Source organism: Chelmon rostratus, chromosome 4 (assembly GCF_017976325.1).
Source record: "Chelmon rostratus isolate fCheRos1 chromosome 4, fCheRos1.pri, whole genome shotgun sequence".
In the NCBI taxonomy this organism is placed as follows: Eukaryota; Metazoa; Chordata; class Actinopteri; order Chaetodontiformes; family Chaetodontidae; genus Chelmon; species Chelmon rostratus.
Window position 1 is genome coordinate 15550297 of NC_055661.1, and position 22450 is coordinate 15572746.

The following is a 22450-nucleotide window of genomic DNA, read 5'->3' on the forward strand; positions in this document are numbered from 1 at the left end:
GTTGATTCTAAGAAGACGAATCTTAATCTGAAGTAGAAGTTATCAAGAAAGTCCGAAAGGTATCAAACAGAGTTAAAGTTTTCCCTTCTGTCCTGCTCAAATGGATTTGACATATTCCAGTTATCATTTGTGCAGATTATTTTACAGTTTTCCTGATGCTTGACCTTCAGGACACCCAGAAAGTTATTTTCCTGAAGTTCCACTCCTTCCCTGCTGCCACGCAGAGTTGGTAAGTATTTATACAGTAGAGTCAGCTCACTGTACTGAGACAGACTGCTGCTGTTGCTGAGAGTGGAAAATGTAAACCAGCCTAAATGTATGGGATTAGAGAAATACCCTCAATGCACGCCTGGTAAAATATCCACTCAAATAAACACACACACACTCTCCAGCCTCCAATATACATCATTTTTATTGTACGGACAGAAAATTATACAATTTGAGAATGTAAAACATTCCCTGTCTGGCAAATGAGGAGCCAGAACAGGAAAGAAACGTGTAAAAGGGGGAGTGAAGCGGGGAGGTGGGTGGATAGATGGATGCACAGAGGGAGGAGACGCTGGAGCAACATGCTGGGATTGCACGTCTCCTGATGCCTGAAGAGAGAGAGAGAGAAAAAGAACACAACAGTTAGAAAACTAAATGGCATCCAACTACTTTTTGCCAATGTTATTAATTACACTTGTGCATTTCCTGCTATGACATGTTGAGATGTGGCTGTGGAGTGTCTATAGGTTAAAGTTAAGAGCATTTAAAAGTGCGCAGACAGACTTTTTAAGTACTTTGAGTACAGCACCATTTCTGCCCCAGCCATCACATTGTGTGAGCTAACAGGAAAGGGGGGGGACACAGTCTGTACACACCAAAACAGTCCTGACAATAGCTCTTATCAGGTAGATTTAGTGAAAACACCTCTGCAGGTGGAGCATGTCTAGCTAGAGGTTTAAGGACCAAAATGCATGAACACGATTCTTCTCTGAGCATCAAACCTGTGATCTTCCATAAAGACTCGAGCACTTGGCCGCCGTGCTGACTGCTGGCATGCACACCCCAGCCCTGAAGTCAGCCTGACAATGATCTCTGCGGTGTTTAATCTGTCACACAGCACTCGAACCTCATAAAGCGATGACATAGTGTGCACAGAGGACCTAATTTGGTCATTGACACCTCATCGGTCTCATCACAAGCAACAGCGAGCTCCGACATGCGAGACGGGCCGCGGCCAATCCAACACAAACACAACATGCAGCCAGGAATCATTAAGCATCACGCCTCACTGACGAGTCAGCGTGAAGGTTTGCCCTACGAGCTGGCAGCGATATTTACATTCCTCTGTATCGGTGACGGGTGAAACTGCGTTAGGCTTGGAAACAACAGTTCAGACCTGCATTGCGTGTTAGCACGCAACGTTGCTTCCTAAGAGAACGGCCTGAGAGTGTGGGGGTGTCTGGAGATCAGTGACACAACATAGTAACCTTAACAGACAAGAGACACGATGAAGCTGTTGCTGCAGATTAAAGCGCTTCCTCCACATTGATCTGATGCAACCTTCCTCACATTAATACATGAAACAAACACAAATGTCATTTTTTTTTTCATCTTTTAGTTTTGTTTTATATGTTTTTTTTCTTCCCCCACTGTTAGAGGTTTGGCTGCGCTCTTTTAGTTGTGCCCTCTTCTTCTATAATGGTGTAAAGGTTTTCCAGCTGCAGAATTAGCGCCGCCTACTGCTTATCTCAATGAACCAACTAATAATCACGTAAAGGTAGTGGATGGAAACAAGCATTTAATCGCATTTTCTTTTCCAGATTTTTGCAGAATTTGGTTAAGAGTAGGCAGGCTAAGGTACTTCAGGCTAATAGTTTGATTTGCTAGCTGTAAAACTAATGCTGCTGTGGCCTTTGTGTCTGCTAGTTTCAACTTAGATTCGTGACTTCAGAAGTAGAAGAAGGAAATCATAAACTGAAAATGTCAGAAGGCAGATTCTACCTCCATGAGGACCAAACGTCACTTAAAAAACACATTTAAGACTTCAAATGCCACATTGTAATTGCCTTAAGTTTAGATCCAGTTATTTAAAACTTCGAGTGCAGAACATTTTAGGTGAGGCAGACCGTTTACCAGCAGCCTTGTTTTCTGTGCCAAAAACTTGAGAAACGAGAGCAGTGTGGTGAATATCAGCAGACAGAGATGTCAGGTTTGCTGATATTATCACATTAATAACAAAGCTCGGGGATGATTTCTACGAGCGTACCTTTTGCTGTGAGAGCATTTCTACTCGTCGATGTACTCGAAGGGCTCGGGGGGCTCTGGTTCCTGCTCCTCCTCCTCGATTTTGGGGCCGTGAGCTGAGACAGGCTCCACCAGCTCCTCCTCCTCCTCGCTGGTGTCCTTCATGATGATGATCCCGCCTGTATGGAGCTGGTGACAGACAGGAACACTCCGGATGAGTGTGAGCAGGTGCTGATATACTACAGACGTTTATGTTTTAAGTATCATTGCTCAGAGCGGGCAGAACGAGCTGCACTGGATTTGTTTACAGCAGCAGCTCAGCGCTCATGTGATGAACTGAACTCAGCAGTTCCAGAGTGATACAGTGACTAAACTGTAACGACCAAGCAGGAAGCAGGTGATGTAGCACACTAAATAATTAGGAGAGGAAAACTGCTTCAACAATAGCAAACATGGTTTATTAGCCAGGGCTAGATTATCCCTCTAGGGGGGGCCTTGGGGACCCGCCCTTTTAACCCTGCTGTTCCCCCCACTTTCTGTGAACTGTGTGTGCATTAGTTTGTAATTAAGTTTTTTTCTGGTAACATGATAAAGATAATAGAAAGGCTTTAAAGATCCAGTGAGCAGGATTTAGTGAATTTAGTCCCACATGGTGAACCTGGAGCAGTCAGGCCCCTCGAGAGGCTAAGTCTGAGGGTCTGGGGCCAGGGGCAGTGGCAGAAATCTATTTCACATGCTCGTCTAGACACTCAGTCTTCTAAACATACAATGTGTGTCAAGATAATACACAAACAAGAAATGTAATGATGCAAAATCCACAAAGGCATATATATATATATATATATATATATATATATATATATATATATATATATATATATATATATATATATATATATATATATATATATATATATATATATGACATAATGGTACAAAATTCAGAGGGGAAAAAATAGGACTTGAGAATTTGTTCAAAAGTGTTTGAACAAAACCAAAAAAAGGAGATTAAATAGTCAATTTGTGGAATCATTCCGCTCCAGTGAAAAATTAGAGACAGGGCACCTCACATTAATGTAAGTTGATCCACATAACAGGCTTTCAATAAAGCTCCCGACACTAACCAGAGGTCTGTAAAACCTCCTCACTTCCTAAACCGTCTTTGGAGGTAAAAACAAACCCATAAAAGGAGAGCAGCTTTACAAATCTTGAGACGAGCAAAGACACCATTTTGGCACTCGATACAAGAAGTCATACGATGTAATACTCGAGGCTTAGCTTGCTGGACACAAAATCAAACAGTACTTCCTCTTTACAGGACTTGGGCGAGTGCTCACTGGGTCACTGCACGTCGTCCTGCCATTTACTGCGGAAAACTGTCAACATTTACAGCAGGGCCGCGGCCGTCTGGTTTATAGGCCTGCGGAGAGGAGGCTTTCTGGAGATGTTCAACAGAGGCCAAGATCAACTAACAGGCTGGATCCCAATTTGAACGATTTATAATGATGGCAAAACTCCTCTCTGAACTACTTTTCATTGTTATGTATCTTTTAACACCTTATTTAGAAGTGTCATTATCGGGTACGCTCACATTCTCGAGCACTGACACTGTTCTGCTGCATCGCGTTTGGTCTCTTCTGGTCGTCGCCGTTACTTCTGATGAGAAGCACTTGCATAACTGAACATTTACTGTTGATGTTTAACGTCGACAGCTGAAAATTATCCTGTAGCTGTGTCTGGACACAGTATCTTCACATTATACACAAACATATTGGACCCAGATATTAATAATATTAAATAAAAGTTCACACTCAACCTGTTTGGTGCAGTTTAAACAAGTTGTAGTGTGAAAGCGATTAAACGACTCCTGTTGACTGAAAAGGTGGATTTCAGTCCAATTAGACATAAACTAAGTGGGGTTTTTTGTTTCTAAGCAAAACTGTGCAAACACAGCATTTTAATGGTGGTAGATAAGTGAATTTAACATGAATCCAAACGATTCAAACGGTGGAAGAAGAGAATATATTTAGGCACGATCATAAGGTAACCATGTGAGTGTGTCACCACAGGAGTGCATTCCCTCTGATACGCAGAGAGTAAAAAGGAGTTAAAACAGAGGTTTGTGGTGTTTGTGTGCTACTCCCTGTATTTTGGCACTTTCTCATTAGAAAGTGGGTTAAATGAAGCAACTACACAGTAATTACCACAGAACTATAAGGCAACAATGCATCATTAATTTCTTAAGAAAAGTATGTTTCTTAACAAAGAAACGGCTCCTTTGTTGAACTACTGTCAAAGTAAATCACCAACAGCCATTCTGATGATGTGTTATAATGCTTTAGGATGGATATTTAAATCAAACCAAGCAGCAGTTGATTGGGACGCCCCACATCCTCACATTACATCTTCATTCAACGAAAGCAATCCTTTTTTTCTAAGGCCTCTTGACTGGACACCCACGCACCGGTTTGAAGGGCTGGTAGCGGCAGGTCTCGGGCATGTTGAGGACTTTGAGCTGGGCTGGCATCACTCTGGCCGGGTTCTCCAGAAGCTGGAAGTTTGGCTCCGTCTCTTTCTTCTTCTCCTTCTCCTTCTCTTCATCCTTCTTCTCCTTCTCACCCTCCTGGACCTCCTGCGGCAGAGAAGCAGCATTGTCTGCATTAAGACTACTGTACGACTACTATTTTATGATAAATAACTAACTACAGCTGTGTATAAATTCAATTTGGAGATAAATATATATTTTTTTTATTTTATTTAAGGAAACACTACTGATGACCATAATTCTGATAAGTGTAAACCCACCACAATCACAGCACAATGAGGATCTATTTTTCTATTATAACTTTGACATTATCTGCCAGTTTGGAGGAGTTATGAAGAATAAATCCTGCTTTTCCTTCTTTCTGTTGTGATTCAGTCCGTTCCTGCTCTGGTGCCCTTGATGGCCGGTGATTTGTTGGGCTATCAGGCGGACTCTGGAAACCCATAAATGACACTGAAGGACAGAAGGTGCTAAGAAAACAGGCAATAAAAAAAAAAAAAAAAGTTTTGTATTTCAAGACCAAACTATATCATCTCCTGCAGATGCTCTGAAACCCTGAGGTGGTCTTTTCTCCTCTGACTCAGTTTCTAATAGGAGGCCCTCGGTGTGAGCTGTGGATACAGATGGCTTACTGATGTTTCAACAGGCCTGTTTAGCCTTTTATTACCATCACTACCACCAGCAGCAGTCTGTTTGTCATTCATCGAATATTTTTATCCTCAGCCACGTGTGCATTACATTTATACATACAAATTTTATCTACCTAATTCAACTGAAAACAAAGTATTTTAAGGCTGCAATAAACAATAATTTTCATTAGATTTATATGTCCTTTTCTTTATAATATGTCAGATAACACTGAAAAATGCCTCTAAATATTTTTCAGTGTCCTGTTCAAATTTTTTGTTTTATTCAACAGTTCAAATCCCAAAGATATTCAAATTATTTTAAACTAAGCCAGGAAAAGCAGCAAATCTTAACAATGCAGTAGCAGGAAACAGGGAATATGTGTGATCTTTATTTGAAATGTGACTTAAGATATTTTGATTATCAAAATATTCAAATAATCGTCTGTTGATGCATTAACTGACTGACTGTTTTAGCTCTGCAGTTTTATCAAATTGTACCAAACATACACTGAATTTTTGTATATACCATTTTACCTTCGCTGCCATTTCTACTCCAACTCAATCATTCTACTTAATATATTTCAGTGTTGATGTATTTAGTGTAGAAATAAAAAGATGAAGGCCACAAAGAAGCTTTTAAGGCAAAATAGATGAGCTAAATGCAAACAAAGCGGTCAAAACCAAAGTCATCTCAATCAAACTGTCCAGAAAACGACGCCCCCCTTCAATTGCCGTCTTCATAAGTTAAGCCAAATAAAATCAAAAGCCTGAGACGTGAGCAGGCCAGACATTTCCAAGTTCGTCTCTCAGCACCGGAGCTGAGACGTAGCGTGGCAGAGTGGATCAAACGGCCTGCTAACGCCCAGAGAAAATCCCAGTGAAAGTTCTACCAGCTCTGGACTGACACAGTCTGTCTGTGAACACTGGGTGCGGGTGGGTGAAAATGTTAAGACAAACTTTGAAAGACATAAAGGTAGGAGCACCAGAGACTGTATGACTGGGTGCATGGGTCTGCCACGCTTAAATTTAAAACACCAGAACGCAAGCTGCGGCTGCATTCTGTTGTAAAAATAAGGTATAATGCACTGCAGAGTATACACCTGAATATTTTATGGCTTCTCTACCTTCAAACAGGCTGACAGTCCAACAATGTAATAAATTCTTAAAAACTTAACTTTCAAATACCTTGCAAGGATCACAAATAGTCCATTTGTTTAAATTTAGGCAGACCACCAGGTGTTAAAGTGTTTATTTATGGTAGATCTTTCTGTAACAGTAGATAAAACTCTCTACTCATCACAATTCATTCTCAATAAACAAACTTAACTAGAGTTTCAGTGTAGTTATGTTCTTGTGAGTGCAGAATTCAAAACGGAAGGAGACAGATGAGGAAATGAGGTCAGATTAGAGGGGGATTTTTAGGGCTGTGCATTTCCACTCACCACTTCCATCTTCTCCTCCTCCTTTTCTTTCTTTTCCTTCTCCTTCTTCTTGGCTTTGGCTGTGATGGAGAGAACAGCGGTGGATACCTGCCACGCAGAGACAGAGAGCAGAGATGTTTCCACAGTGTAAGACAATACCAGAGACACTCAGACCTTCTACAAACATGGCTTAAAATGTACAAAAGTAGTTGACCACAAGATAAACGCTGCTTGGTCTTTTCATTACATTCTTCAAGAGCATCTAGGATCGTAAAAGGAAACAACTGAGAAAAATAGACCAGAGATGCTAAAATAATAAATATGATGGGCAAGAGAATGATGAGTCTGACATGGAGTGTTCAAAATTATTCACAAATCAATATGAGGCGAGGTCAGCTTTCCTCAGCTAATAATTTCAAAACAAAGAAAGCAAAACAAGTTGATCTGTTGTGGCGCCTCAGTTCTTCAGTTCTCACCTTCTCCTTCTCTTTCTCTTTGGGAACCTCCAGAGCGGGCGGGTAGGCGAAGGTGGAGGGCTTGCAGTTGGAACGGTACTGAACCTTAGGCATCTGAGCAGAAAGACAGAAGAAGATGTTTAGTAACTTAACATAAACTGGGGATGATCTATCAGTCAGATCTACCTGAGCGGGAACGGACCTCCAACATCGTTTCAGAGAGTCAAGTCTTGATTACTGATTTTTAGCCATGCTAGCGGCGTGGGATGGTTGTACAAATTTGTTCAAATTTTAATGTCAATAGTTGTTGAGACACTTCCCTTTGGACAAGACATTCAAGGCTGCTGAAGGACGAATGCAGCAGAGTGTGGTTATCCCCTGGCCGTTCATCTAGTGCCACCAAGAGCTTGACACTTTCGGTTTTCAGTGAAATGTCTTGACTAAACCAAAATACGGTGAAAATGGTGAGCCTTACCCCTGCAAAGCACCAGCAACTACTACTATGTTAACTAGAGAGGATGCCAATTGTTGTCTTGATGTATCTTTCAGTCAAAAAAATGTCAGAAAAACAGTGAATGCTTATTATGATTTTCTAAAGGCCAAAATGACACATTTACATTGACTGTTTTGTCTGATAAAAATCCAAAATTCAATCACATTCAGTTGACTGTTACATCAGACAGAGAAAAACAAATCCTCACAACTGCTAAAAAACATACAACAAACATAAATCAACGGTCAAAACGGACAGTTGGTTATTCTTTTATCTATTGACTCAATCGACCATTAAACTCCTTGTTTCAGCTCTAATGTTAACATTGTCATTGTGATTATGTTGCCATGCTAACATTAGCATTTAGCTCACAGCAGCACAATCGCTGTGCCCATGTGCAGCCTCAGAGCCGCTAGTGTGACTGTAGACTCTTGGTCTTCTGTAAATTAAAAAGGTTTTCTTGCTGACCTAATTTTTGAAGGGGTATCCTTAACCATGACAGACCTGATGATCTGTGCTGATTACACAACAATCATGAGAATTAACCTCTAGGGCCATTAAATGGCGACTAAATGGACCATGAGAGGATTGTTTTGTAAACTGCTTTCAATGTCAAGAATGAACTCTGAAAGACTTATTTGATGTCTTTGTTGAACCTAAACACAACATTCAACGCTGAAATCAACTGAACTGAGAGCTGAAGTACCGCACCCTTTCCTACTGTAGTTAAACATTTGTTTCACTGACATTTTCAATCTGTCCAGTTTTCTTAGTTAAAAAGATAAGGTGTACAATTTAACCAGTCAGAAAAGCAAAACACCAATTAATCTCAGCACAGAAAACCAAAATTACAGGGCTGTGCATCCATGGCATGCACATGTGTATGCCCACTTCATACACCAAACAAAACGGAGAGCCATTCATAACAGCTCCACGCACTACTGGAGGTCAAAAACTCTACCGGCAACCTTTAATGTGTTGTTACTGTAGAGGAAACCTACTGGAGACAATGCTTTTACTGAGAAGGAAGTGTTACAAGAAGTGCTGCCATTGGAAAAAGCCTGGCTTAGTCAGGTTAGTTAGGTTTTAAAGTTAAACGTACATTTAACTGGTTAAAAAAACGAAGGAACACTTATTACAACACCCTCCTTTACCTACTAGCTGCAGGCTTAATCGTGTGTAAAAATGAAAAAGTGCTCTGTCAACTGTACCAAGACAAACAGAAAAGATCTCCAGCCAGAGCAGCACCAAGTGCCTTCTGTTTAGTGTGAGCTTTCAAATTATAAGTGTTCTGAAACTAAATGACTAAACCGTATCTATGGCTGAACAGAGCAACACAAGATGTGACCAAGGGGACTTCTTATTTTTATCACCTCATAATTCAGCTGTTTCACGGCAGAATGGAGGCAGAGTGAGAAGCAGCGACACGGGGAAGCGACTTCTTTTGTATTCTAATAAAAGCTAACCTACAAATTTGCTGCTAAAAAAGATCAACTGGTAGATCATAAGGATGTTCTTTGTCCAGTGATGAGAGGCAGTGTCTGCAAAGATATGTGCTCTCTAGATAAAAAGGTGCTGATGAGCCTGGGCAGGGTGCAGCACAAAGTCTGTTAAGCCCTGCTGCCCCCCCTTCCTTTGGCACTCTATCCCTAGTGTATTACTAAGGGGCTTCACACTAAGTATATTGTCAGGTGCCCTGTACAGCTGGGGATGCACAATTCACAAAAGGGTGCAGGTGTCCCTGGTGTCAGGTGTTGCTGACTCAGGTAGGAATGCAGAGATAATGCCAATCTAATGTCTGTTTAAGACCCCGATATTTCACAGTGATCCCCTGGCATCAGTGTGCGAGTGGCAGCAGGCCAGAATTGGCCCAGTCATGAGGGCCCTGTTATGGATAGGCTGATGGTGACAGTTGTTACCAAGGCAAGACGTTAAACACTTTTATGCCAAATGCAGTGCCAAATACAAATTCAGCAGCCATATTTAGCAGTCATACTTTTTTCCCTTGGTCACTTATATTTTAACATTAACACAATAAAACTTTAAAAAGATAAATCAGCATTATATGGTTATCACTGCCACAAGGAACACGTATATGCAAGACAAACCACTTTGGTGTTCATAAAAAGTAATGCATGATGTAATGATTTGTCATTGTCAAGTGCTTGTCATGACATATTCTCTTACGCGTCATAAAATTCCAACTATTCACAGTAATTTCTGCATTTTATTCCTATTGTGCTCTCTGAGAGAAAAAAAACAGCTTTGATGGTTCAATATGTATACACACACATTCCTTCTGACACACCAATCACAGCAAATCTAGCCACTTCATCACCTTGAGGTCCTTGTTGAGGCCGATTATAGCAGTTGGCGTGAAGGCCAATGACAGGAAGTGAGAGAGGGGGAACCAGAACCAGAACTGGGTGAAGACCAGCAGGCCGACCATCGACGGCATGTGAGTGTGACCCGTCCTGGACTGCAGGGAGATGGTCACATTGCGTCCACCTGGACCATGGAGGGCAGAGGAAGAAGAGAGGGTTTCAGTATTATGGCACAGACCAGCAGGATATTTGTAGTTCACCAGATGACACAAATATTATGAAAAATAACCTTAACATGACAACAGGAGGCTGCAACACATCGTACATTTTATACATATTTCCATGTTACAGCACACTTGAAAAATACATAAATTTTAACATATATAAAACGCTGATTTTATTCACAGCTACAGCTCCTGTTGGTCAAGGTACATTCAGATTGAACAAAAAGCAAATAGCTGCCTTACATTACTTTACATACTGCAGGTGGAGTCATACAGCTCTTACTACTGTTTAACTCTGTTTCAGTGTATGAACTGAGGTGAAGACATGCCCAAACAGCCTAGAGAAAATGAACATCCTTTTGTGTCCACTAAAATTTTTGCCGTGATATGCAATTGCCACTAGCATGTCTTAATGCCCTCTACACATGAAGGCAATTTCAAAGCCTAAAGCAAGATGCAGTTGTTTAAATAATTGCCTTAATCTTTATACAACAAGGTGTTTTGAAGCTAGAGAAGCATTATCTGTTGGCTTCGAGTATAGACAACATATTCCAATATCATGTTTCAGCTTTCCGGAAAGACCAATGAAAGGGCCCCTTTGAGAAATCAGTGTGCAACAGAGTACAGTGGAAAAGACTCAGCATACACATAATGACCCTGGTGCTTCTTCCACAGTGCTGAAGCCTTCCTAAGATTTTGATTTCAGCCTGGATTTAGCACGTTGGTGAGCTAGACCAAACCAACTCTCAAAACCAATTGGACAATTTGTTGGCAGTCAGTTTGTAGAAGATAAAATACAAGTTTAATATACTACACTGCTCTGCATCTCTTTGGTAGAACATATTTGTTGCTGCACTATGTACAAACGGCTTGTGACAGAGCTATGATATAATAGAGAGGGTTTTGTGTAAAATGAGAATCAGGATGTGGCTGAAAATGCATGCATGCTCAGCAAACCAGTGGAGTACTGAAAAGGAGCGTGCATGTAGAGCAAACCTTAAAAAAAACCTTATGTATGTCTGATACGTAAAGCTATATTTCAGTATAGGTAGAGTTTAGTCACATGAGAGCTGTGGTTGACACTGCAGTTATGACAATCCATGATTTGCACACTCGATATGCGCAAGACTTTTTGTAGTTTACAGACAATCCTGAGCAAATACAAATAACAAAAGCTTGGAGGTCAACTATTCTTTGAACAATAAAAAGGAAACTTTTTAAGTGATACTGTTCGCTGATTATAAAACAAACCCATTCAACTTGGCACAAGAACTGTAAGATGAAGTGGGAGGTTAATGAGGGTACAGACCAGGATGGTCACCACCCTGACAAGGTTGTCGTTTTGGCTTCAACTTGTCTGATCTGTTGATCCCAGGGAAGGATTTATATCACAGGGACAAACTGGTGAGCCAGTGAAATCCAGGAATGCATTGTCCACTGCATCCTGCATTTAAATTTAAAACTAAACTTCATTCATTATCATCAGATGTCAGCTACACAAGAGATTAATAATTCAGCTCACAAGAGGTGTGTCAGCTGTCCCAAAAATAACAGATGCCTTTCTCGGGTGCTTTGAAGTAGTAAGTTTTTTGAAGAGGTAAATTCTTTTAACTCATTTCTCTCTAGACTTAATGTTTCATGGTCAAGAAGATGTTCCGTCACCTCCTGCAAAAGGACGTTATCCGACATATCTAGCTGAAATAAATACAGTCTAATACAACATCCGTGCAATACATTACACCTTCATGAAGGTTATTAATGATGATTCTGCTGAAACATCTATTGAGTGTTGCTGATTCAACTTTAGCACTATTTAGCACACTGCTGATTCACCTTTATGTAGGATGTAGTTTTTTTGTTGTATTGTACTGGTAAATGGACTGTATTTATATAGTGCTTTTCTAGTCTGATGACCACACAAGCCTGCATTCACCCATTCACACACTCACACACCGGTGTGCATTGGGAGCAATTTGGCATTCAGTATCTTGCCCAAGGACTAAATTAGTTTGAGCTAGGCATACCTAATAAACTGGCAACTGAGCATCTTTCACACAACACAAAATGATGCTATTATGTTGTAATGCCAGTGTGAAAAAAACTAAAACAAAGCAATTTTAATAGTGTGTTATAATAATAATAATATACTTTGTAATAGTAAAAGAGTATGTGTATCTGGATGAGGATTTTTGTACTCCACAGGCATCACTGCGGCTGACAGTTGATACTCACAGTGGCCACTCATGGTGAAATTATGTGCTCTGCCAAATTAAAACTTTTGTTTCTCTGTGGAGATGACAACACAGAAGATGATGAACACGATGGTCAAGGGTGCTCCTTGGAGCAGCGCCAAACAGTAAAAGACCTTCCTTGGCCTTTCTGGGAAAACAGTGGGGAGGGACTGTTGATGGGAAGACAGAGGGAGGGAAAGGGAGAAACCAGGATCCATCTGTCATTTCTATCAGGATGAAGAGAAAAACTTTTCTTTAAAAAGGGTAGGTTACCAGGGAGTAGCCCTTACCACTAAAAATGAGGTCTGCTCAGACAATGCCAGCTAAATCATCCGCTGTTGTTTTTCTTTTTTTCCTGAGATCACTGAGACGATTTAATAATGGGGCCTTATCTTGACATCTGAAACAGTGTTGACACCATTCCAGTCCCACAGTTTGAAAGTTGGCCAAAATGAGTCATAAGGTCTCCTCGCTGCAACACAACTGGGTGCTTAAGAGTCTCTTAAAAACTTGAGAAGAGGTTGAGAGCACTTGACCAGCGTCGCTGTTTTTGCCAACTCTTAGTTTGGCCGGCCAATTTTCATTCCAAGGAGTTGGTGAGGGAGGCACGGGGATAGGAATGATCGCTCAAAAGTATTACATGACAATATCAACAATCAACCTGCCTGCTGCGTCGCTTTGAAAAGATGAAACGACAGAATCTAGTCAATCATGCATTTTTTTTGTTACATGATTGAGAGAGAAACCACTAATTAAAGCTAATTAATGGACTTTATCAATTAGTGAGGTATGGTCTCTAAATCAGGGCGATCAAGTAGGGGTGAGAGAGAGAGTGTGTGAGAGAGAGAGAGAGAGAGAGAGAGAGAGAGAGAGAGAGAGAGAGAGAGAGAGAGAGAGAGAGAGAGAGAGAGAGAGAGAGAGAGAGAGAGAGAGAGAGAGAGAGAGTGTGTGTGTGTGTGCGAGAGAGAGAGAGAGAGAGAACGAGCAAAAGAGACTGACATTTCCCGTGTAATGAGCACCAGTGATCATGAAACTGAGCTCTAATAGTTTCCGCCCATCAAATTAAACACAATTACCCTTGCACCTCACAAAAACACCTGACCCCCAAGAAGGACCGGGATACTAAAACATTCACACTGCGTGAGCTTAAGCTGGTCTGACATTTAAACTGGAGTGGTGTTTTTCCTGCTTGAATGTGTTTAAACTGCAGGTTACACACTGAACTGTACTGAAAACATGGGTTAAGTACTGAGAGCTGGAGTTTGGCATGAAGCGCAGAGGGGGAGAGTGGGGAGAGTGTCTGCTGTATGAAAAATGACACCGGCGGTCAGGGTTTGTCTGGATGGTCTCACGCAGGGGCATCTTGGCATGTTTACCAAGTTTATTACGGTTAATGTGCCTGATTTGATATATGATTGAGGTCCTGCCTGTCATCAAGATGGCTAATCTGCTCAGAACAAAACAACCATCAAATAGTGCTGCAGGAGGGGGCGGAGTTAATCAAGCGGCAATTTTATGATGGATGAAAGACATTCATGAGTCACAGCATCTCAACAACACATATGTAGCACGTATCCTTTGAAGTAACCACGCACATTCTTGAGATAGGCTTCACTTTTGCAAGTTGCAACACCTGATAGTGTATTTAGACAGCAGTGTGTAAACAGAGCTGGTTTCTTTCTGCCTTAGCACACAAGGTTTTATGTTAGTGCAAGAAAATGGGTTTCTTCTCCTGCCTGCATTGAGGGTTTGTGTATACATATGAATATGGGTGTGTTCTGCCTGTGTGCGAGTGTGTAGCTCTCCATGTGATGATGTGCAGCTCTCTAGGACCTCACACACACAAACACCCGCTGTATACTTGTGTCCACAAACACCCGCACAGACACACAAACACTGAGACTATCGGACAAACAGCAATCACCAGGGGGAGACCGACAGGCCATATGGCTGAGAGCAGGGCAGAGCTGAGGTAGGAATGCCAGGCGCTAATGCACCTTAGCATGATCTGTTCCAGAGACACAGTGCACGGGTGGTCAACCTAAGAGGGTTACCCTGTGTTTGCTTGAGCGTAAAAGAACTCAAATTAAGGCACACACACACAAAACCACATTACCATTAGAGCAGTTCACTTGTTTTACAGTGTAATTAAGAATGTCTGTCTTTTTGTATCCCTGGGGGGTGAAGGCACACAGGCAGGCGGGACCACATACTGGTCTGATCTCTTGCTCAGTGACAGATAAACCCATTGCCTAGTGACTAGATCAAGCTTGTGCCTTTCCAATTAAAAAACTATATTTCCGACTCATAGCCAGTATAAGCAGGTAATGTTTTGTCTTCTGCACCTTTGTTTGGACACTAACCTGCATCAAGGATTCCCTGGGCCAGGATGGCACCAAACTTGGCCATAACGTCATCATGCTTGTCGTTGATCACCTTTGCATAAAGCTGCCTGAACTGGTTCACCTAAAATAGTGAGGGGAGGAAAATATGTAAGTGTACAACACATAATTACTTATGTGACAACAATGGCCAGCCACAATATTTTATTTCTGTTATGATACTTTATTATTATTATGTTATGTTCATTATTAGATTCCTTTCTTTAAATGTGAGAATAAGAGGAACTAGCGTTTATTTTTTTCTCAGCATTAACTTAAGTTTTTTGTGAATGCAATTAAAGACTAAGAATTCCATTAGACTTTAAATATTGCAGAGAGGGTGTAGAGTTGCATTTTATTTCGTCAAATCTGTGCCTCCTTGCTCTCCAAATTCAGGGGCAGAAGTTTGAATGTGGCTGTCACAGGCTGTAATGCAATTTGTCATACTTTCTGTCAGCACAGCATCCATAACAAAGCCACATCAGCATTGCCGCACCCATGATGATGGTGTAGTACCTGTGGGAGTTCCAGCACATGTCTGGCCACAGCAAAACTTTGAGTGCTGGGGAGTTATCTGCCCATATTACCTCCCTAAAACCAGAGGCATAAGACTTCAATCTACTGTGCAGAGATAAAAATTATAAAGACTGGGACTTTGAAATAATCAGTCAAGGATTTAACACCTCCCAGCACTGCCTCTTGCATAATCCTGCATACCAGCTTGAGCTTTAAGGACCGTTGTTGTGCATATGAGGAGTCTTTAAAAATGTATCTGGTAAATCTTAACCATCTATGCTTAAGTATGAGGTGCTCTGAGGGTGAGTGTGTGCAGTAATGCCTGGAGTAGGCACTCTCCAGTCTTCCATGACACATATTTCTTCCCCTGTGTCTTAACAGCTCTGATGTTTTCTGCTTTTGGTCAAGTGCTCCCCTTTTCCCCTTTTCTCTCCCCTCACCCTTAACTCGGCAAAACCCTCTGGTCTCAGCGGTATTAAGAACGATTTTAAGAGTCACTGAGGCGTGTTGTTATTTCACAGATAACCAACAGGCCACCCAGACAAAAAACAGAGCAGTGTTTCTTTGTGCGCCATTCATTTTTCTAAACTGGTTCACATTCCAAAGGTCTGCTAGACCTTTAAAAGAAATATCTGCACAAAAACTTTGACTGAGGCTTTTATCACTGGCTATAACCAATTTCATTAATGATAAGTGAGAGGCAATCAAACAAGTCTTAAAGATGACACAAAACATTTGACACTTACCTTGGGACAGGTGACCTCGGTCTGCTGGATCATAATGAGGGCAGAGGCAATGAGGGCACCCTGTCTCACATAATTTACTGGGTCGTTGGTCATGGGCTCCAGCAGATTGATAGCCTCCTGTGTTGGGAAAGGCATGATAGAAAACTTGACCATGTTGTTTAAAATAAAGTGCACTTTCAGTAAACAGTTATTTACAAACCGCAAATAATCATCTTTTGCTCCATGTTCTTCAAGCAGGCACTAGGCAGCAATAAATGGGTGATCATATTAAAATGAACTGAAGTGGAAAAAGTTGCTCTCTGACATACAAAAAAAGGTAATCAAATGACTTTTCCATGCAAGTATTTCAAGGACCAGGACCAGCACCCTGAAGGTGAAGTGGATAAAGAATAAATATTGATCTTTCAGGACTGTCAAGGTACTCGCGACAGTGTTTAGTTAGCGTCTTTGATGAAAATTAGAACCAAAAACATTGCTGCAAGGAGGAGAGCTATGCACTTGGCACACATTTTCAGATTCTAAAACAAATGAAGCAATTCTACATTGGCCAAAATTTCTCTGGGCTGGTGTACACTACTTCAGAATTTACTTTATAATTTACTTTAAGACAGCAATTATTCTAGACCTTTGAAAATACTATACTGGAAACCATGTCATCTCAAAAAAACCCTTGAAGGCAAACAGACACAGATTAGGCAAATATGAAACAATAAATGGAGAATGTTAGTCATCTGTAGTATTGTCAGCAAAAGACAGTGTAGAAAATGGCACCTAGAACTGTCTTCTCTAGTTTTGTCTGTAGCTAGAGGCATGGCAAAGCCCTCCACAGCCCAAAGGTAAGCTACAGAACTAGTTGTCGGGCTGAAAATCATCATTTGGCTGTTAAAGCTGGCATAATTTAAATTGAGAGTGGTAAATGTCCTGTGTAATCCCCATATTTCAATGGTGAAAAGGCAATATCAGGAATATTTGTTTCTGTCTCTCACAAACACACTGAGGAGCACATAAAACGCATTTTGTTGTGAAGCTGGTGGCCAGGCTAAAATGTTAAATAAAAGTAACAATTATGGACTAGCTCATACTATATCTTTAGCACACATTTGCAAGATTACATGTTTAGAGTATCTTTACTACAAAACAGATTAATGACTTATTTTAATGAGAAGTGAAATCTGTAGCTTTCAATTATTTCATATTGAAATTGGCAGGAAACTGACAGTTTGATGTTATTTTCACTCCATACGCATTGTATATTTTGCCACTCCCAACAGAAAACATCAGTGCGACAGACGCACTATTGTTTGCTTAAATACAGGAAAGGGGATTATCAAGAGAGGCAACCAGACCACACAAATTAACAACATTAGTGTCATCCATATCTGGTTGCCCAGGACAACTGAGTAACAGTGACAACAAGCCCCACCTCCATCAGTCTCCTTCCATGAGGATGAAAAAATGAGGGAGGACCACCTCTTTCCTTTTTTTTTTTTTTTTTTATTTCTGCACTCTCCTCTGTTCTCAGCTGAGCAGTAATGGCTGTAAGTCACACCACCAGACTCAGAGGGAGGCGTCAGCTCCGCCAAGGAAAGAGAAACAAACTAGGATGATGACAGTGGAGGTAAAATAAACCATGTTTCATCAGTACTCTCGGCTCAGCTGGCTCAGACAGCAGTGTACCAGGATGATAAGTCAAGAGTGTAAAGCCAACACCAGTCGACCACATCCTGTTCCTGATAGGTTGTCGGGCAATTTAATTGAGGGTATTTACTGTCAGGCCCAATCAGCAGAGCAGGTCGACACATAATGTGGTTGCTGAAGATCCTCTTAATCCACGTACAGTGGTGGACTGTTTTCTTCAGGCTTGTGCCACAGTGTGAGTCGAACTTTAAATTAGATTTAATTCAGCACCACTAAAAACTGGCTAGGAGCTAGTGCAAATAAACTGAACCGTGCAGAACACACTTTAGCACGACCTAATTTCCATTTTCATACATATTTCTAAAAGTGTATTATAAGACAGTATTCTAAAAAGCTGAAAATGGTTCTTGTGAGTCTGTTTGCTGTTTACCATTACATTTGCACACATATTTCTTGGTGAGCAATGCTTTCATCCAGTTCAAACTAGCTCTACAGGCTGAACTGTATTTTTTATGGCATAAAATCTACTACTACAAACAGGTCAAAACAGTTATTCTGTGCAGTTTTTTCTTTAAGGTATAAAACAAATCAGGAACACTGGTCCAGTGAAAATATCCAAGGCTCAAGGTGCACAAATGATGGCAAAGGAATGAGCTCCCTCTATATAGGTGACCCACTTCTCCTGCCACAACATCATTACTCTCACTAAAGACCTAATGTGCTCGAGGTTTTATTCTGGAAAAACTAAGCAGTGGAGCTTTGGAGCTGATCAGCTCTATAGCATGGCTCGGCCTGGTCCAAAACATTCATTCTGGTGCTTCCAGGCTCAGGAAGCAATGAGCCATGACTCTGCTTGGGCTGTGCCACCTGAGACTGATCAGCCCACATAGTTAGACAACATAGGATCTGGCAGTACCCCTGACGTCTGTCTTCTTCACTCTCCTTTTAGGACTTCAGTGAACACAAACGCGCTGACAGGGTACAGCCTGGTGACTGTGTGCCAATTTGGACCATTTTATCAGCAAATCTTCCCAGAACTTTTCACGATTTATGAGCTCCTCAGTGCCAACCCTCCATGAAAATGTAAGAAAAGTCAACAGATTACAAGTAAAAATGGCTATTTATTTTATGTTTTAATCACTATATAACCAAGATAATGGTTAAAACACTTCAATCAAACTGTGGCATGATTTTAAAATTGTCTTGAAGCAGGTGAGGTTCAAAAGAAGTCTTGTAGGATCCTCTTGGGATAATAGCAGCTTGTCTTTTGGCAAGAGAATTACACCCATTTCATAACTTAAATCTAGCCATAACATTTGTTCTGGCAGCATCATTACATCTGATAACAAAAAAAAAAAAAAAACTTTTCCCAGCAACTTCTGCAGGGGCAGCAGAAGGTGAGTCTGTACTCACTCATCTAAGATGAGCCTCACAAATAAGTCATCTATTGACTGCTTTAAGAAAAAGCCTTTGTGCCACATTCATAGTCTTTGCACCAGCGACGCATGTGTTACCTCAAGACAAAGACAGCACATTGGATAAATGAGGACAACAGGGCTGATTCGGCCTTTGTGGTTAAAAAAAAAAAAAAAAACATGCTATCTAAGCTTTTCTTGTACATAGATTCACAAAGCTTATTAATTTCAGTTGTGAGCAAGTCCAGCTGGGGTATGACATCTCATTAAATAAGAATATATTATTTACATCTTGGAACTATGCACACTGGCAAAAAAGGGTCTGAATCTATTTCTGTGGTAATTTCATGTAAGGTTTTGTGCATACGGCTCACCCTTGTTTACAGTATGTTTAATGGGAGCTGGAAGAGCATACATTGTAATTTCCCAAATTTAAAGGCCGCACCTTTATTCATCTCAATCGAAAAGAGAACCAAATTTCCGTGAAGAAACAATGGAAATAAGAGAAAAGAAAGAAGTATGTTCACTGACGGGGTAAAGTGAAATTGCCATAATTTCATATGGAGTAATAACACAGTTTGAGTTTTGCTTTGCGCAAACAAGTAACTATGGCAGGGGTTGGTGTCAGGGTGGAAGGGGGAGTAGAAGAAAACACCAGGAGAAAAAGCTAAATTAGATCGCCAGTCAGCCTGCATTTTCCCAGGAGATGGTACCCGGTGGCAGACAAAATTGCATAATGAAAGTGAGGCTTATAGGGAACCAATCTATGTGTAGGTGGTGTCATTATCCTACAGCCATTAGATTGTGCAGTCAACATTTACTTTATAATGATACATTGAAACAAAAAACATATTTATTGCCAGTTAAAAAGGGGGGCAGTAGGGGGACACACTCACCTTGTTGCCTGTCCCAGCACAGCAGATACCCAGAGCCATGGCAGCCCCACAACGCACATGCGGGTTGTAGCTTTCTGACAAAAGAGACACCACGCTGGGACACTGCTCAGGGGTCCTGAAGAGAGACAGAGAGAGAAATCAAGAGTGAGTCAAGAATAGGCACTGAAAGTTGACCTTTAAAACGACAGTTAAGGACAAGAGGACAAGAGTGTGGACCTCATCTTACACATTGTGATCATTCTACACTACTAGAAAAAGAAAGATACAGCCAGCACTGACACATTGGGTTATGATTAAAAAAAAAAAAAAAAAAGCAGTTTGTTCTTTTCTAATGAAACATTACAGCAAGGTGGAGGACAAACATCAACAGTTTAGGTGTTAAGACTATTTTATTTGATAAATCAAAACTATTGTTTGACTGTGGCAAAATATGTGCAGGATGTTTTTACACTATGCCCATTGCGCCCAAGCCCAACAAGCTCCACGACAGGGAAGGATGAGGTAATTTGTTCCATAAACTCTAAGCCTAGAGAAAAACAGCCACATGAGCCATTATCATATGACTGAGATAACTATGATGAAGAATTAAAAAAAAAAAAAAAAAAGGCTGGCGTTGGTATCAATAGGAAGCTACTGTGTACAACATGGCACAAAGGACCAAGAACTAAATACCATTAAGACATTAATTTTGATGCTACAGGTGCAGTCACCCTCAGATCTGCAGGCTCACTGTTATTGAGTGTGTACATTTTATCCGCATCAAAGGGGAACTATATGAGACCGAGTTAAAAACATTTAAGGTTCGTGTGACAGAGCTAGAGAATGAGAGAGACAAGAAAGAGAGAGTGAAAAAGAAAGGTGTAAGTGCATGGGTATGAAATGCATACCCTTGTCCTTATGCCTTTCCTCCCAGTGGTGCTGTTGTGGAATATAGAGAATAGAAATCACTGAGCAAAACCATTTCAGCCAAATTGTTGGCTCACGGTAAAATTGCAAATTGTGTGGTTCTTCGTGATTCCTTTGCACCTCTTACACCTGGTGAAAATGCCAAGCAGCTATGCGGTGGTATCCTGATTCCAACAAAAAGATTCACAGGATTTAAAAGTTAAGTTTAGTGTTGTGGCAGTGTTGAATTGGCCAAACAGAGACATCTTATTTGGGAGAAAAAGGAGGAAAGACGTATGGTTCTGAAGTCTGTTTTATAACCAAGAATGCTATCTGAAACCTCACTCGTGTATGGTGGTGTTGATAACACCAGCGCCGCCTGGGCCTGACAGATGAGCTGATTGTTGAGATTACTCAGTGCCCTTCAATTTCACAGAAAGGTTTAGTCTGCCTCAAACTGCAATTGGGAGTAAATGAAATAAATAAATAAAAAAAGAAAAGAAAAAAGTACCCATTTAGAGTCCTGTACGTCCAGTCAAGAAGCCAGCTTTCTAACCAGCAGCAAAATCTCTGTCCCAAAAACCCCTCACTGTAACGATACCTCTGTAGTGCTGGGCCCCCCAGCATTTTTAACAGCTGCTTTTAGTTTGTGCATTTGTGATACAACATTAAGCTATTAAAAAGACAAAGCAGAAAATACAAGAAAGCTTTAGCAATGACAACAGCTTTTACTAGCTCAGATTTTACTGGACTGAATCAGGTAACAAAGACCAAATAAAAGTTTAACTGCAACAATGTAGGAAAGAGTAAAATTGCATTATTGTTAGAGCTACAGCTACATTATATTCACCAATCAATAGTGGATCCAAGTATAGAAGGTGGCCAAGATGTTTGAGTCACTCCATCTTCACTCAATACACTATTAATAATACTGCTTAAATCTCGACGTACAATAAAGCAAGAGAACAGAATAGACAAGGATTTGGGTTAAGCCTCCATCTGATTTGCCTCAGTGAAGTCTAAATAAGTGTAAGCTTCCCTGTGTTTTGTGAATAGTCACGTCCATGTAGTGGCAAGTACTCAAAGTATTATCTCCACTGGTCTGTCTGGAATTAGATGCTCAGTTCAAACACTGCATGAGGATTATCAAGATCACCAATGGCAATCATTGTGAGATGTAGATCACTTTTCAATTTTACCTACGGGGAGTTTACTCTATTCTGGTAATCTGATGATGCCTTTTAATCCATACTTGGATGCAGACCACATAGCAAAACCCTCTGAGACAAATTTGTGATTTTGGGCCACATAAAAACTGACATGACCTGATCAACATGTAGGTTGTGAGCTGATGATATCAACTCTCCTATACCTGCCTTTGCAGCAAAAGCACAGCATGCTGTCTATCCATTACAGGAT

At 40.8% G+C, this 22450-nt stretch overlaps 1 protein-coding gene across 1 annotated transcript in view; it reads right to left on the reverse strand.

Moving 5' to 3' along the window:
* Window positions 1-394: 394 nt before the first annotated feature.
* Window positions 395-22450, reverse strand: part of psmd1 (proteasome 26S subunit, non-ATPase 1) — a 41969-nt gene continuing 19913 nt past the window's right edge. Inside the window, exons 17-25 of the mRNA XM_041934897.1 lie at window positions 20147-20261; window positions 16198-16314; window positions 14918-15020; window positions 10114-10283; window positions 7304-7396; window positions 6849-6935; window positions 4697-4864; window positions 2255-2421; window positions 395-596 (exon numbers count right to left, since the gene is read on the reverse strand). Coding sequence (XP_041790831.1) covers window positions 2275-2421; window positions 4697-4864; window positions 6849-6935; window positions 7304-7396; window positions 10114-10283; window positions 14918-15020; window positions 16198-16314; window positions 20147-20261 — 1000 coding nt within the window. The 3' untranslated portion in view covers window positions 395-596; window positions 2255-2274. The remainder of the gene's footprint in view (window positions 597-2254; window positions 2422-4696; window positions 4865-6848; window positions 6936-7303; window positions 7397-10113; window positions 10284-14917; window positions 15021-16197; window positions 16315-20146; window positions 20262-22450) is intronic.